Source organism: Cololabis saira, chromosome 2 (assembly GCF_033807715.1).
Source record: "Cololabis saira isolate AMF1-May2022 chromosome 2, fColSai1.1, whole genome shotgun sequence".
NCBI lineage: Eukaryota > Metazoa > Chordata > Actinopteri > Beloniformes > Belonidae > Cololabis > Cololabis saira.
In genome coordinates this window covers 27,943,435-27,961,753 of record NC_084588.1, presented here as the reverse complement: position 1 = coordinate 27,961,753, position 18,319 = coordinate 27,943,435, and the positions used below count along the sequence as shown (strand labels likewise).

Genomic DNA, 18,319 nt, shown 5'->3' with positions numbered 1-18,319 from the left:
GATCACTTCAAACAGCTACAGTTCTGTTATTAACCATGAACATGCAGCCATGTATATTACGTCATGTCGAGTATTTCTGAGTTGCTCTGCATTGTCTCAAGTTTGCAATTATGTCTCACAATGTTTGCGTTGTTGCATATGAACGCACAAATAAAATCCTTTATCTTACAATGTGCAAAATTTGCATAAAATTAAATTAATAAATGACTGTAGCAATAAGAGAAAATGATGAGAAAAAAGAGAAAAACTGAAAAATAAATAAACTAATGAGATTGGCTACAATAATAACCTGAAAGAGATTAAAAAATAATATTTGCATTACATTAGCCATTATAATTTACAATCTACACGGAAAATCAAAGAGAAAATGTTTTTTTGATAGTTTCCTGCGATCAATACCCTTACGCTCTGTCATCAATATAAAATACATGTATTGATCATAGAAAATATAGTATGTAATAAAGTATGTCTGATATTTTATGCAGAGATATTGTCAGATTTGTCCACAAGAATCTAATGAGCTTTGAAAACAAGTACACTTTTATAGGATAAAGAGTACAATGATGGACTTAAACCAAGTTGTAGCAGTGTTTTAACAGTCTGCTTAGTGGATTTTAATGGTTCCTCTGGATTCCATTTTAATTTCCTGCTGCAGAACCTGCGGGAGGAGGAGGAGGAAGAGGAGGAACACTGGTGAATTATTGCTGTTGGTATTGAAATCTAAAACTCATAGATCCATCGGGTTATCTTCGGTAGTTTTTGCACACTCGTATTAGTCATTGAATTGATAGCTGTAAATATTACTCACAAAGTGGAAAAGATGGACTAAAAAATACTGCAAAGCTGCAAAAATAATTGCTTTTGAAAATCTGTAGAACATGGAGCATTGGAGCTCCCCACATTTGTGAGTGTTTATGTCAGTGATTATGGTGGGTAGTTCCCTCCAGCCTGGTCTAAAAACCTTCTGCTCCGGCTCCAATCATCTAGTCTCCTGGTAGACACCATGCTCACTGCCTGCAAATAAAAAACAATCTCTGCTCTTGCTATCTAAAAAACCTATTTGCCATAAAAGATGTAATCACATATGCCTCTATAAATGTAATATATTGCAGGGTAACTTGCCTTTGTTTAATAGCCAACATCGATAACAACTGTGGCACGCTCTAAGCAACATTTTAGTGACCACATAAAAGGTTTTACAGAAGACTTTAAAGTAGCAACATCTTTGTCCTGTCATAGATTTGATTTTTTCTGTGCTATTGTTAGCTGCCATTAATGGCTTGAGGGAAGACACTTATAAATTAATTTAGTCATTTATATTTTTGCTCTGCCAGATTGCTGTTATTGAGGGCTCGTAATCAGGAGCAAATGATGAGATTTTCCTCCCTTGTGTGTGCTCTGTTTCTTACAGTTGCAGTGTCTGTAAAGCCTACTGCAGAAGTATTCTCGGTTACCAAAATGACAAGCTAAAACATTTTTTGTGGACTCATGGTTGTTTCAAAAAAAGCGTGTGAAAAAAGCAGTGGACACCCTGGTACCCCAGAAGCAGCAAGTAACTGCTGCTTGGCAGGATGGACATTCATGTGAGAAGATGTGACATGCTTTGATTGTCCTTGGGGTGAGACATCAGGCATGAATTTGAAGTAAGTCAAATCTGCAACATCCACTAGCTGAGAGGTAAGAATTTAAATTAAAGACCACCAAGGAAAAAAAACAAACCCCCTTGTGCCACAGGCAACACTCTTATTCACCATCTCCAGAAACAGCTTCAGCATTAAGCCCAGATGTCCACAGTGATATTATGGTAATCATGCTGCCGGTTTGCTCCAGCCACACTTCACCTTACCATCTTATCATAGGTGTTTTATACTTTTATATTGATGTATGTACCGCCTCTTTCAAAAATAAACCCATGTTCCTTTTATCCAGAACCTTACCTTGGACAACCAGACGTCCTTGAGCTGTCCTACGGACACGGGTCCCCGGTTTGTTAGCAGCACACACGTAGACCCCCGAGTGCTGCACACCGACATCTGAGATCATCAGGTTCCCCGTGCCAAGTACCTGAATTCCCTCCACCCCAATAGGCCGGCCATCTAGTCAGGAAAAGAAAAAAAGAGAGAAAGAGAGATGTTGACATGCACTGGACGGATTCTATATAGGGCAGCAAAAAAAGAGAACCAGGTTGGCACGTGTGCAGCACACGTTAAAGTTGGCTGCAGATTAACAGGTGTGCGTGTGTTGGCACCATCGTAAAGATGAGGCTGGGTTTAAATCACCTACGAGAAAGATTAAAGATGATGGAAGTTCGCAGTCCCCAGCAGACAGAGCTATTTCAGTCCCTCAAGGATGCAGCTTTCAGAATGTGCGATACACAGAATTATGATGTGATGAAGCCACCGGGGCAGCAGACAAGAGAGGGAAGGTCGTTGGCTGTGAGTTTAGAGTTTAAAGGGATATTTCTGTTTTTTTTTTAAGCAGGGTTGTGGGTTTTCATAATCTAAAACAACTTAAACATGATACATTTGGTAGCAGATTAAAGGGAACGCCTCATTTGGGAGACTTTCGCACCAGACAGTTACATGGAAACATTCTGCTTTATTCTTTATTTGGAGCTTTTCAAGGTTGTCTATGAAGAACAGAAGTTGTCTCAATTTTTAGAAAGTCTCCTTTGGTGTTTTATGCTGATGTTTTAGAAATAATCTTCTTCTTATTTTTAACAAATAAGTGGGTGTACACTTAATTAAAGCTAAACTACATGATTTCAAAGCTTTTTTTTGTTATTATTATTACCTTTTAAGATTATGTATGTATGTATGTATGTATGTATGTATGTATGTATGTATGTATGTATGTATGTATGTATGTATGTATGTATGTATGTATGTATGCATGTATGTATGCATGCATGCATGTATGCTGCATCCATTTTTCATACTTGGTTTATCGAGGGCAGGTTCACTGGAGGCTGTGAATTGCAGTTAATCACAAATGGATCATGTGCTTGAGCCCAAAATATCCCTCCAAGGATGGATGGATGGATGGATGGATGGATGGATGGATGGATGGATGGATGGATGGATGGATGGATGGATGGATGGATGGATGGATGGATGGATGGATGGATGGATGGATGGATTTGCTTTAATACTGACGATGTTTCAATCGCAACTCTGGGACGACAAACTCTAAGAGCAACTTCTGATCTTTTATCTCCTTACACAATCCACAGCTGCCTCCTCTCTACTTGGGCTGTAATTACATGATAAGCTCACACTTTCCTGTGCTCCCTATCTGCAGTGTCAAACCCGACAATGACTTCAATCTGCCTCTGATATTAGTTTTGGGTCCAAGGGGGCACTGTAATCCCATCTCTGATTTCCATCTGTAGCCTGTAAACCTGCATGCTCTGGATTGGATGTGTGAAAAGGCTGGGCAGGGAGGCGGGAGATGGGCACCACGCTGGGCACAATCAGGGCCAGGAGCGCCAGTCAGATCGAGGTGCAAGCCCTGTGGTTAATAATGTGTAGTTTTATATATTTCAAAAATAACCACCCACACCATGTACACATAATGTGGAAAATGTGTTTCCCTGTTTAATCAGATATGAGAACGGCACACAGCTAACACAGCACATACAAAGTCCCTTCTACCCCTATCCAAACAAAATGTTGTCTGAGGTCCTAAAATGTCACAGCTCAAGCTAGCCATTAACGTCATCATGATTTCAGGAACATCTAAATGTTATTTAGTGTGATTCTATACTGACAGCCGCTGCTTGAGTGTAAACAACCTCATGAAAAATACAGCGGCTTTGTTTAAAAGAAATATCCCTCTCACTTGCCAACTGGGTGGTTTTGTTCTGCTGCTGCTTTTGCAACTTCTTTTGGCTTTTCTCTATGTAGGGGTCACCACAGAGGAGGTTTTATGTTGGATGCTTCTCCTGGCGCCACCTTCTGCTTTGACCCAGGTCTGGAGCTGGCACTAGCAGTTGATGGGACAGTTATGGCAATACTGACACCAGCGCCAGCCCAGCCCATGCCAGGGCTGGGGATCAATCTGGAAACCGTCTGGCTGGAGAAGCAACTCTGCCCCCTCCCTCACAGCTGCCCCAATCTGCCCCAATCTGCCAATATGACGCTTTATTGGCATTTCTTTAATCATCTGCGACTAACCTCATAGAGAAGTAACAGGGACTTGCCTGTCTCTGTTGTCTCAGTTCTCTCCCTCTCTCTCTCTCTCTCTCTCTCTCTCTCTCTCTCTCTCTCTCTCTCTCTCTCTCTCTCTCTCTCTCTCTCTCTCGTTCTCTCTCACTCTTCTCTCTCTCCCTTGTTTTCGTTCTCGTTCTCGTTCTCTCTCTCTGTGTGTGTGTGTGTGTGTGTGTGTGTGTGTGTGTGTGTGTGTGTGTGTGTGTGTGTGTGTGTGTGTGTGTGTGTGTGTGTGTGTGTGTGTGTGTGTGTGTGACTCACGTTCTCCCTGCCAGGCCAATAATTAATTTACCTTCAGCAAAGATCCTGCACGAGCTAGCAGGCTGAGGTGCTGCTCAGTAAATAGCTACAAACTAACACTGGCACGAAGAAGTGACTGATGTGAAACTATCAGATTCATTATGCAGCTTATCCCAGCCTCCCTGCTATAATCTAATACAAACAAATACTATCGTGTTAGCATTTCATTCTGGCAACGTTGCGTAAGGCAATACTCTCAATCTGATTATGCCCGACTGCTTGGGAGGAGTCATGATTTACATTTGGAACAACAAATCCGATTGGATAATGGGTAAAGGAAACAGATACGAGATTGAAAAATTGTTCATGACAGACTTTGAGTGAAAGTTAAGGGGGAAAAAATGCGCATGGAGGGAGGAGAAACAAATCTTATCTGTCTCAGCGCCCTCAAGCAATTATTCTGATACTCTCCAGCGCTTAGAAAGATGTTCAACTTCATAAGGAGATGAAGCATGTATTCATCAGCATCGTGTTTATCCCCAAGGCTTGATGTTGAATCCCGCTGCCCCATGTAAACACGATAGATTAATTGTATGAAATATAGTCCATGTACACAGTGCAGAGCATGTCAAACTTGAATCATCCAACATAAGAGGACACAGTCATCTGATTTCAGAGACAAAAACACACCGTGGGGCTGCACTTCTGCTCAAACAAACAACACGTGCACACAATGTTAAACTACATTGTGAACTCCGTTTGCAGCCTCTGGAACCTTTTATTTGCACAAATGTTCTTGTCCTCACCGAGTCTGCTCCAAGACACAATGGGCCGGGGGTATCCTGTAGCAACACACTCCAAAATGGCAGTCTGGTGAACAGTGAGGGTTAGGTTTTCCGGGCCGACCAGGATCATAGGCTCTTTGTAGACAGAAGACTGAGAGCCTGCAGGAAAAAGGGAGACAGGAATTTCAGCTGAGAAAGAGCGTGATGGATTGCGTCCTCTAATTGGCTTTCTCTGGAACGCAACAGCTCAATATTCACTATCTCTTAGATCAGTCATAGGAACAATAGCTTTAGGAAGTCTTGAGAATATTCTGGGGAGATAAACACAGACGAATACAGTGTCTGTGTTTGAGTGGTGTTGGAGAGAACAAAAGATCAGTCGCTGAGCAAAGATTCATGGCCAAGTTAATTATCTGATCTGAGGATTTGTGCGACAATAATACAAAAAAAGGATATATAAATAATAAAGGGCTCTCCTAGTTGTACATGTAGGTGAAATCCATTAAAAACAACAACCTGAAACAGTTAGGAGGGCCTCAGCACTGTGTTTAACTCCTGCACTGTTATGGGCCACACAGCAAAACCTGCCACTGTCCTCCTCACGCACGCCTGTGATCTGGAGGACTCCTGTGGGCAGCAGCGTGTACCTACGGGGGAATGGAACAATCACACATGAGACACCATAACCTGGTAAGATTGTAAAGGAAGTATTAGGCCGTGCTGAAAGGCGGTCCAACCTCGCGTCCTTGGTGTCCACTGGGCGTCTGTCTTTTTCCCAGCTGATCGCAGGCTCCGGGAGACCGTGGATCTGACACTGGAACCGGGCCACGCCGGACTCCTCCACATGCACCGACTCTGGTTGAACATGGAAGTCTGCCATAGCTGTAACAGAGAGGGATGCTGTTAGATCATTACACCACAACCTGTAGTGGGAGATACCTGAGTGGACAGAACGGGGAGTCCTGCAACAGATGGCACGGGCCTGATAGGGTACTGATCTCAACATTGGACTCAGTGTGGGGTTGCATGAAGGGACCGAAATAATGAAGACAGTTTCTAAACCCACTTAGAATGATTCTGTGAATATACATCACAAAGAAAACCACTGTATTTATATAACGCACCTCAGATTTATTCTCATTTAAAAAGGAAATGTATTCAAGAGCATGTCTGGCATATGTTAAACCCTTCAAAGTATCCACTTTGTTGATCAGAATGAGACTTAAGTCGCACACAGGAGTTACACATTCCCCTTGGTCTTCAGATGCAGACAGTGTTCTTCACATAAAGCTCGGGAGCAGACGTATGGATTTCTGACATATTTAGTATGTGGGTCAGACTTTATTTCTTTTTAAATTGCAGTCTAATAAAGAGACAGCATCCATGCAGGAACACACACACACACACACACACACACACACACACACACACACACACACACACACACACACACACACACACACACACACACACACACACACACACAGAGTCTTATTGCAAAACCAGAGCCTCATTCAGCTGCACTTCAAATATCTACTCCCTGCAGAACAAAAGCATAATAAGAGGTGGAGCTAGAAACAAACTCAATTAGAGAGAGGCCTCTTCTTCCTCAGCTCTTCTACCTTCTTCAGCAGGAGTGTCCTCTCTTAAATGTCAACCGTAATTAACTTGGACGTAGAAGGATTTATCTGAACACTGTTACTGTAGTAGAACTACAGGGTTCAGAGCCCTTATTATTTGATAACCTCTTGCTCCAACATGCAGCCTATATTAAACTTTAGTTGCAGGGTATTATTGAAGCATATAGCTTGGATACCTTATTAGGGTTTCTATTTTTACTCTGAATCGTTGAATCTCTTTATTTTGCACTGCAGATAGGCAAGGCAAGTTTATTTTTATAGCACAATTCAACACAAGGTAATTCAAAGTGCTTTACATCAATATTAAAAGCAGCAAGACACAATTAAACAGTAACAAGTCAATTAAAAAAGGGAAATAAAAATAAGAAATAATAATACAATACAATGAAATAAAATAGAATAAATAACAAATACAATGAAAAGAAAAGAGGTAAAATAATAAAAAGCACAAGTTGTTAAAAAGTAGATAGGAGGTTTGAATCCGATGTTTACTGGATTGCACTTCTGAATTGTCTCTTTGCTGCGATTTGTCATTCACATCAGCTCTGTACTGTTGTACAGGCTTAATTATAGTTAATACTAACCCTAACCCATTGTGGTATAAAATGTGTGCATTATTACAGAACATCAGCCCATCCCTCAGGAGCCTGCTGGGTCTGTCTTCAACATGCCAACAATGCTGCTCCCTTCTGACAGAACACCATATGTGCCACACTCACTGCTGGATTTAGGACACTCTTCAGTACAGTCAAAGCAAAACAAGTGCATTTTACAGCACTTGCAGGCTGTCATTTTGTTGAAGGCTGCCCTGTTTGTATGCCGTGTTTATCTTGCCGACAAGAGTAATCGCTGCAGGTTTGAGTCTTAACTGCATGACTCAACTTTGCAGTGATCCCACACAATATATATAGCCAACACATTATGAGCTTTTCTTTGAGCTTGTCACATTTGTCTGGATGAATGTCTTTTCACATTTACATTACAGTTCACTGATACATTGCATCTATTCAGAAGATGCTTTCATACAAATGAAGGGGCACATTGGGAGGCAGTGTGGGTTTCAGCATCTTCCCAAGCAATACTTCAATATGTAGACTGCTGAAGGTGAGGTTGAGACCAGTGACATTTTTATTGAAAGGCAACCATTGTACTGTCAAACAGATGAAGGACAGATGTTGATGGGAAATGTTTCATATGGAACCTATAACAGCCACAAGATACATTGCCATAATATACAAAATGGTGGTGACATTTTGAAGATTAATTTTAATGCCTAATATATAATCTTTTCCCGGATTTAATGAAGCACTTTTAATGCCAGAGAAAGTCCAAATAAAATCAAATGAAGAAAAAACAGCACACTCAAGGCTGAATTCAAACATGAGGTTCCTACTTTGGAGTGTTGTGACAAGGCCACCTCCAGCCCTTCAACCTCCTTGTGGAGGAAGTGCATACGTTGTTGATAATAAAGCACTGTAGAATGATGTTTCCCTGTTGGCTTTTACCGTTGGTGCAGATGGTGTGTTTGTAACCATCAAAGGAGGATAAAAGGTAACATGCAGCTGCAGAGCAGTTCTCTGTGCATGAAAAACCGATGATGAATGTATACCAACTGCATTGAAAACTGTAACAGTATGAGACTATTTTGAAATGAGAATGTGCTACAGAGTGAGACAAACACTTCATAAAGAGTGACAGTACTTTAGATCAGCATGGCCACAGCACCGCAGTGAAGTCTGAGCTTATTCTGTTTCAGAGCTTAATCAGAAGAATGGCATTCTCCAACACGACTTGACCTTAGATCTCTGGATGGATGTATAGAGCTCTAATCAAAATTAATTCAATTCAATTTTATTCATATAGCACCAAATTATAAGATAGGTCATCTCAGGGCAATTTACATGGGAGGATCAGGACCTTGGATATTACAGAGAGAAATCTAACAATTCCCCTTTGAGCAACACTTGGCAACAGTGAGGGGAAAAAAAATCCCTTCTAAAAGAAACAAACTCACAGAATAATAAGCTTTACAGACAGAAGGTAGAAAGCCACAAATACAGCACTAAAGGTGGTCTGAATAGGTCAAAAATGTTAAAACTGGTACAATCCCAGTATGGGTGGGCAGCTGTTTGTCTCAACATCTCGATAAAACAGTGAAGAGAAAAAAGGTAAGCACAAAGAAATCTAAGGATAGAGCTACACCGATATGCATTTCAGCTCTAAACACCTACTTTTAGCCATTTCTGCCATTCACTCCACGTCACCCTTTTGTTGCTTCTATGATCCAGACTCATGTAGATGTAAAAAAGATCTACACTCCAGAATTACATGGCCCTGTTGATAGTTTAACACCTTAGCCTGACTTTATTTTTCATCACAACACGTTTGTAAAATGTGATGGTTAGTCAAATTTATGATAAAATAGAAATGTTTTGGGGAAAAACATCCTACCTGCTTTTTTTGCACTGCTTTTATTTCTTTCCCATACTGCACTACTTTTTATTTTTCATTCCAATGTATATACTGTTTATATTTTGTAATTATATATTTTCTACTTTTTTACCCTTCCCTGCATGTGTGTGTTAAGTGTACTGCTGCTGCACAAAGTGAATTTCCCCATTGAGGGAGAAATAAAGGACAATCTTATCTTATCTCAATTGACAAGTCCCTCTGGGTAGGTTATATGTCCGCTGCTTCTATTTCAGTATTATAGTGTGAGAGTAATTTATCAATCAGGGTTACGTGTGAACCATCATATGATATCTGTAAATATATACACAAAATGGTGTTGACGCTGCAATCAGAAATGTATAGCTAAGAAAAGCAATAAGAAAGGGAGAGGATTCAAAGAAAAAAAACATGAGAGTGAAGACAAAGTGAGATATGTTGCAAATGCAAACCGTGGAGGAGAGTTGAAAGGAGGAGTGTTGTGAATGAGGCTTTCAGTAGCATAAAACCCACAGCAAACAAGAGCTTCAATCATAAACTCTTAGAAAAATCTAACTTTTTTATGCGCCCAAACTGGCATTTTGTTCCTGAGGAGACGAGAGTGACCTGCTCTACAAACCCTGTCCTTCACTTCAGTTTACCAGCAGTGGCGAGAGCGGACGGATGGCTCCACTGGGATAGCTATTCATTATTCTCGCTGTGTTAGCAGCTGCAGCCAAGATTTTTTCTGATTGAAGAGATAACACATAAGTAATATTTTGCCTCAAGATAAGATCACACTGACAGCTTTATATAAAATCACTCCCCAAAGTTGTACATTTTACCAAGGGTTTTCAGTCAAAGTGTCTGTCTCAAGGGCCCTTGTACAATATTGCAAGCTGTGAGTCACAATCTTCCCCTGGAATTTAAAGTGCACTTTCACTGTGATGCACAGGTATATAACTATGTAAACTGGATGTGTAAAGTATGAAAATCATCAGCAAACATTTCAAGAGATGATGAATATAAACGCTATTCCAAATAAGCTTGATTTTCAAAGAAGCAATAGGTTCTGGTTTTCGCCCGCTGTAATACGTTGCCCGAGGCAAGTATTGGGATAGTGTAGTATTGAATTAAAGTCCTAAAGGCACCGATGATGAATGATTTGGTACAGGGAAACAGCTAGAGATCCTTCAGACCACAATGTGCAGAAAACAAAGAAATGAGCCATGGCTGTCGTGAGCCAGGAAGTGTACTATGCTGGAATACAATCTCAAATTGAGACACATGCATGCTTGCGCACTGATGTATGTACAGTACTGTCCATGCATACTGGGAACACTTGGGAACTTGAATGGTGAAGAACAAAAGAGGACCAGTGCCTGAAGGAGCTGCATTGTGCATCTATGCCAAGTAGTCATGGTGTCCGCTGATCTGGCTGTTGTGTGTGTCTGCTGACACAACCCCTTAACGGGCCCCAACCTTGGCCCTCATGCATAAAACATGAACTCTCTGAGAGGCCCACACCCCTTGGAAATCCTCACAAAAATCAGACAATTTTGTCCTAAATCACAATGGGGAAACATGCACATATACATGCTGCAGCAGTGAAAACTAAAAACTGTCTGAGTGAGATGAAAAAGAAAAGGCTGTGTTTATGACCCTCATTGTTCGAGTCTGTGGAGTCAGTGCAAGTGTTGCAACAATGCATACACATAAACAGCTGCAAAGAGCAGCTTTGACAGAAACACACAACCATATTGACCCACACCCCCACTGCATGAGGCATTGAGGGGTTCTCACTCATTCCACCACATGGCCTCCACAGACCTGTTCATCCATTGTTTTTCCAGTCTTCCTTTTCATGAGTGAGTGTTGACGGACACTCACTCATGATTAAAGACTGTCCACTACCAGCATGATGCCACTGGCCTAAATGAAGCAGGTCTAATTGCTGCAAAAGGGGTAGAGAATGGATGGTGTGCATACTAAAAAGAATTCCATACACAAGAGCACAGGGAGGAGATTGCTCCTTCAACATATGTTAGACAGTTTCTCAGTGACAACAACAAAGGAAGAATGATTAAGGGAATAATATGAGGCAGGGTCACAGACAGGAAATGTGGAGTAGCTGCGCTGTAAATCAGATCTTGTCAAACGTGAGAGGCACTGTCCTGCTGCGTTTTCCACAATACAGCATCAAGTAGCTCCAAAAGGAGTCAGAATCAGGCAGAAATTAGCATGAAAATCAGTCTGAAAGGTCGAAGTTTCACCTGCTCATCCTGAAACTGCACAAAGACACACAAAAGGATGAAATATAAACGCTGGTGCAGATACGCCATCAATCATTATCAGATTTGCAAGCCTGTGGAAAAATAAAAGGGCACTAAATATTGATGAATTTTCCCATCTTTTAATCCACACCACAGGTCATGTGCAACAGAACTTAAAGCTGCTGGATTTATAGGATTTGTCATATAAGCATCTCAAGTCTTTAAACAATAGTGAATACATTTGAATGTGAATGGGCTCTATGTGGATAACCTTTATTTATTTATTTATTATGTTTGCCTAACAACTTAAAGTAATGATCCATTTCTTCAAAACTCACACACACACAATCACACACAATAATCGACACTGTGATTACGAGCCCAAACCTTTGCTAAGCTGTGACAATGTCTAATGTAGTGGCCAAATCACCCAATCAGATTAGAGCGTTTTTATAGACCTGTGGGATGTGTGTTTCTCATGCTGAATGGTTGATATGACAGAGGTAATGATGCCAGTAGGGGGACTGATGTGCTGCAGCAGCGTTCAACCAGCAGCTACCCTGGAAAGCTCCAGTGAGCGCTCGTGTTGTAATGTCATTGTCCTCGCTTCCCTCTGCCTCCAGCCACCTCTCCCCCTCCTCAGAACAAGCACCCCCACCCCCACAAGTCTTCTCAGCACACGGTGTTCCAGCAGCATTGATGACTGCCGCGCCCTCCCCACCCTCACCTCAGCAAAGCAGCAAAACAGAGATGAGGCTCATAAATGATGGAGGCAGTATACAGTGCAATTCCAGTTCAGAGTGCCTACACTTGGGCAACCTTTAAATAGGCATCCCCTGGAACAGCGGGTCCTGTGCAGGGGCCCGCAGGGTGTCATTTTAATGCAGATGTGATATGTTATTGGCTCCCTGCCTCATCAAGCCCCCTGCTTCCACAGCCATACGCCCAGGCCTGGACACTGCTGTGATCCATCTGCTGGTTTGTGGTGCGTGGTGCATATCGCCTACGAAAGGATGGGCTCGCACACACATGGGCTGTCTTCCTCTGACACAAATTCATTCCCTTCCTTTAATGCTTTGTCACCATGACACCCTCCTGTGTCAGAGCCTGTACGAGCAAGAGCATCAATTTACCAGAACATCTGCCATGTGAGCCCAAGTGGCAGATGTCCATAAGCACAGGAGACTCAGGAAGCAAACCAACTAATCGTTTGTGTTTAAAGGGACCCTCGCCAATATACCCATAATAAGATTTATAAAGCAGAAACTTATAGTTATTTCTGGCAGTCTAGCTTTGCATTTACTGTTTTTATGGCTTTATGATGAGAAAGACCTTATGGTGGTGCTCATAAAATATCCAAGTCCAAAGTCACTGAACGTTTGAGGAAAATGTCATTTTAATCCACTTTTGTTCTGCCGACACTGCTTCATAAACACAAACGTTGCAGCCTAATGTGGACGGACAAAACTGAAAATGATGCAGTTGCTACTTTGAAACTTTTCTGGCACTGAATTGAATTTTTAATGGGAACATGGATCAGTTTTGTTTTAAAAGAGGGTTTTCAATAATAAAAAAATCTCTTTTGAACAATTTCCAGCCTTTTCATTACTTAAACTTTAGTGTTTCACTGGAACATGATTTTCTCCTCTCATATTAAAAGTTGGGTTTCTGCTTTTTGTGCAGAAGGCTTGTTTGCATCATGCTTTGGTGGGATCGATTGGTGGTGAGCAGAAGGGCTCATGTGCAAAACCTTTTATATATTTTAAGATGAATTGCTGCTATTAGAGTCTCTGCAGGAGACTGACAGAAGCAGAGTTTTACAAGGGCTACAATTTCCAAAAGTTGCTGCAAATTCTTAATTTAACTTGTTTAAGTAGTTTGAAGGATATTCTGAAAATAATGAATCTATTAAGTAGGTATTAGGTCATAAAGATATAGACTTGTGTCCCATCACTTTCCAGTTTTGTTAGGCTGCATTACGCATGAAATGAGTAGTCAAATAATCCATTATTTTAGAGGTATTCTGTTACCGTTTTGATCAAAGATTAGTCAGATTTAACAAAGTTGACACAGGTTCTGCTCCATTTGACTTTTATAAGCAAAATACATTTAAAAGGGTTAGATTATCATTCATTTTTTTTAAATTCCATGATTTAATTTAATATTACTTATATGGGGTAAAACACCAGGTTTCAATCCTCCATTCATTAGTGTTTCAATAAACATTAATACACTGGCAACTAAACGTGGGACAAACACACCAACACAGTAATTATACCGTGTAAACACATGCACTTGGGCTGCATTACTAATTTGAACGACCGCAAAGTAAGCAGATATGACAAACAGCACAAAGATAGAACGATGGAAACGGCCATTTCTCATTGTCTAGTTTGTTTTTTTCCACTAAGCCCCCCACCCCCTCCCCCCCATCCAGTCATCCTCAGAGACAAAGCTAAAGGCTCATCTGCGGCCCTGCGCTCTGCCTCCACCACACCCCTCTCTCCTGCACCACCTCAAGCCTCCTCTACTGCTCGCCAGACCCCCTCGGTCCTCAAGGCCCGCACTCCATCCACTATGGGGCTCCCACCCCCTGCGCTCCCACACCAAACAGTGCCTCCAAAATCCCCACACTTACCCTCCTACACTTACTTCAGTATGCAGACGCTAATTAAAGAGAGAGCCATTAAAGCTCAACAGATGCTGAAAATTAAGGGATTATTCAAATTATTCCCGGTCACGGCTTGGTAAAGATTAGAGACATGGACGAGAAAATAGCGAAAGCGTGAGCCGTGGAGGCCGAGGTAACAAAGGGAGGGGGGGGTTCAAATAACAGACATAACCCTTGGCATGAAAAGAAGAATACATTTGAAATTAACTGAGAATCTCATCATGCTGCCTCCAACACTGGAGATGTTAACTTTGACCAAGTGTTAAATAAGAATGTGGATCTGCATTGGCCTACAAGCAATTAAGAATGGATATGATGATTGAGAAGAAGAAGAATAAGGGGAAAAGCAGGGTATTTTAATAATTTAAGGACAAACTGGGCATGAAACTCATTAAAAAGCTTCAAACTTGCCATCATTGCAGTCAGTAATAATCATACATTTTGTGTCTACTTTCCATCATTGGGCATCCTTTATTATGTTATCTTGTTTACCTAGAGGGTAGCTGTCTCCCTCTTTCCATTCAGGCTCTAAGCACCTGTTAGAGCCACGCTTTCTGTGTGCTCACATCTCCAGTCCGAGGACAATCTGTGGTCTGTGTTACAGACTGGGTGGTCCGTGCGTCCTCTCTTACACAGATCCCGACTCCTGGTGGGATTTCATTCCTTCCTGATCAGAAAACAGAACAAACTCAGCATTGAGCTTTAACTAACTCGGCTTAATGTTTTCTGTCCATTTTTCAGGTTGTGACTGTGGTGTTTAGCACACCACGAGAGCAGTGAATCATACATTCACTGGCCACTTTATTAGATACACAGGTACCTAATTAGGTATAGCAGGTGTACCTAATGACATCACAACATGGCCAGTGAGCGTAATCAGAGGGATAACACACACCTGCCCCTGCTGCATGAAATGCTCCTGCATTTGTTTAGTCTCTCCAGATCTTCTCAGTAAAGAGGAAGTTGTGTGGTGCAGGTCCTACTTACAGTACATGCTGATGCACATAGATGTGAACATAGCTGCAAACTGAGTTACATTGAAATTATCTTGTGCAAAAAGATTGAAAAACCTCCTTGATATACTCCACATTTTGTCATTACTCTAAATCAGTGTTTCCCAGCTCTGGTCCTCGGGGGAATACTGTCGTGCATGTTCTAGATGTTGACTTGCATCAACACACCTAATTCAAATGAATGGACATCATCAGCTTGTCATCAAGGTCTCTACAAGACTTTTGATGACACAGTCATTTGTATCAGGGTGTGCTGAAGCGGGGAAACATCTAAAACATGAAGGGCAGTGTGCCCCGAGGACCAGCGTTGGGACACACGGCACTACACAAACAGCTAGTGCAGAAAAATATTTAAAAAAATTATCTTGTGAAAAAGCTGGTACAAACCTTCAACAAATTATTTTTCAGATATCTCTTTTACGTCTACCTTACTCCATCACACGTGAGATTAATGCGCCTTCATGTCAACAGAGACACCAAAAGACATTATGTGCACATCTAAGAGGATCAAGATTTTATCTGTTGGTGATAATGACTTTCTAAAAATACTGAACGGCCTGGAGCTCTCCACATAATCTGTGTTTAATTATGTTTTTTATGCTCCAGCTTCATCTAAGGAACATTGTTGAATGCTTCTGAAATCCTACTTTTACTTTAAACAAATCCATGAGTGACATAATATTGAGCTTTCCAAGCAAAAGTAATGAAAAATGAAAGTTTGAAGAACAGGTTACCTTCAGCGGGTCAGGATTTGGGCTTCCTATAAGCCATTGATTTCTTTCTTTTCTTGTTTGACTTGTAAGAAAGTAAATCATTTAAGTGAATTAAATTCTGATCTCTTGAGGAAAGTGCTTAAATTCATTGCTGCCGGAGGAATACATCTGCATGCATCACTCAAACCTGCATCCACGCTCATACTGAACACCACTGAGGGCGACATGTCCTTTTGGTCAATTCTGCAAATATGGTGTCTTTTTTTAACCTCCCAAAGCCGTTATTCTCCGAGTACTTACTTCTGAGAATAATGTACCTTAAAAATATATAGACACAATTTTCCTTGACCTGGTTGTTACTGAAAAAGTACATTCTCAAAGCCAATTCTCAATTTGCCCAGAGGCCACATATCTAATTAATATCACCAATACCTTTGCATGCAATTACCTGCTTTAGAAATCAAATCAAACGCCTGCTTCCGTCACCCAGCAGTGTGTAAAAGCTCATATCCACATGAATTATGAGCATCATTCCATCAGCCCATTCGCTGTGTGCGTTTTCTGCACAACAGTAAAACATACGACGTCTAACCCATGTCTTGTCTGTGCGTTTCTTCTTGTTGAAGAGTTTGGGCCATTTTAAAACATTTAAGTTGATTAGATTTATATTCAAATGGAAATGCCGTTAAATTTGTCTTTGCATTGTAAACAACCCCTGTTTTGTGAAGCCAGAAATAAATGAGGTACACAAACAGAAATGGTGCTGAATAACAACCTGGAAAGACATTTGGCATCACAAATCTCCTCAGCCTAACACTCATTACTTCCCCCTCATTAGAGGACAACTGTTGGGCTGGGAGGCCACTCTGAGAAGGCCATGATGTATCTCCCTGGAGAAGCCTTTCTTTGAGCTCCTGTTTCTTGATCACACATTGCTGGTGGAGAGAATATGGGCCTGGCAAAATTAACATACTTGTACGTGTGCGAGTGTGAGTTGCCGTCTGAGAGAGTCGCATTTAGTGTTAACTATCTGACTTTAAGGAGGGGGGTTGGTCTGATCCCGGGGGTAGATGGATGACCTCACATCTGGCACTCCCACGGGAAATCTGAAAGACGCAGGGCGGGTCCGGGCCCGTGCGCTCCACTGAACCTCACGGCACCCTGAAAACTGGGAGCAACAAACGACTGAAATGGCTCCGTAAATCTCTCCTTCATCCCTCCGACCAACAGACACACAAGAAAAGCCCTAGCAGGAGGGAGGTCCGCAGGGCCTCAGAGGTGTGGTTCCCACTGTGCATTTATCTGTCTCACTGTCCATGCTGGTTTACAAATCCTCACATCACAGCTTCCAAGAGTGCAATCAAAAGCTGGTATAAACAAATCCATCATCAGAGTGACGAACAAGAGTCCAAACTCTTGATCTGTCTATTTATCATAAATCTGCAGTTTAGGGGTGGCCCCTCAGACAGAAAAGTACAACGCTCCCTGCAGACTCGAGCACCAATATCAGTCCTTCTCTTTGCTATGTGTTGAAATTCCACTCATTGACTGGTTACGATAAGGAAACATTAATCATCATAATGAGGGGATATTAGAGATCACATGAAAGGTGACGCCACATTTATTCACCTTGTTTTATTTTTTGTGAGCAGACTCAATAATCAGTTACACTGTCTCATTCTAATGTTACTAATTTTCTAATCGACAGTTTTGATTTGGCAAATAAAACATTTTTATTCGTCTGGAACCTTTTAAATCTCACTTTTGCCTAGCGATAAAGACAAAAAAAGATGTACCGTATTTCAGCCTTTTTCCAAGTGTCTCTTATCCACAGAGCCCAACGACATCCAGCTTGACCTTATATATGTGCTACGGTTACTGAATCTGAGGGAGTTTCTCAAGTGGAGGTGTGAAAAGAAATAGCCTGGGGGTTTAAAGTAAGGGTCTATAAATAAATGTCTTATCTTGCCTTCCTGACACGTGTCTTGCTGCCATCAGATTGACATGAAGAGATATATTTAAACAGTTTGTTACACAACATGCAATTCAGACTTGATCTATTCAGGAAATATTTGGGGAAATAATGAAGACGGGGAGATGCACGCTGCATCTTAAACTGCCTATTAGAATTCAACTTCACAACATTTTTCATTATGTATGGAAATTATGCTTAATACTTGTGTACATATTACGGCAAATTTTGACGCAGTTCCACCAATAGCAAAGTGTTACTTTGTTTATTTTTAATCATGGTGAGTTGTAAGACGTTTGAAGCTGATTTAATTAAATCTGATGAACTGTTTCGGAACATGTTTCATGTGTGTCGCCATCATTTGAGGTTGCTAATCT

The 18,319-nt window shown here is 41.3% G+C and overlaps 1 protein-coding gene across 1 annotated transcript in view; it reads right to left on the bottom strand.

Annotated features, from left to right (window-relative positions):
* Window positions 1–18,319, bottom strand: part of igdcc3 (immunoglobulin superfamily, DCC subclass, member 3) — a 59,584-nt gene that overhangs the window by 20,873 nt on the left and 20,392 nt on the right. Inside the window, exons 3-6 of the mRNA XM_061742299.1 lie at window positions 5,971–6,115; window positions 5,750–5,880; window positions 5,255–5,392; window positions 1,938–2,096 (exon numbers count right to left, since the gene is read on the bottom strand). Coding sequence (XP_061598283.1) covers window positions 1,938–2,096; window positions 5,255–5,392; window positions 5,750–5,880; window positions 5,971–6,115 — 573 coding nt within the window. The remainder of the gene's footprint in view (window positions 1–1,937; window positions 2,097–5,254; window positions 5,393–5,749; window positions 5,881–5,970; window positions 6,116–18,319) is intronic.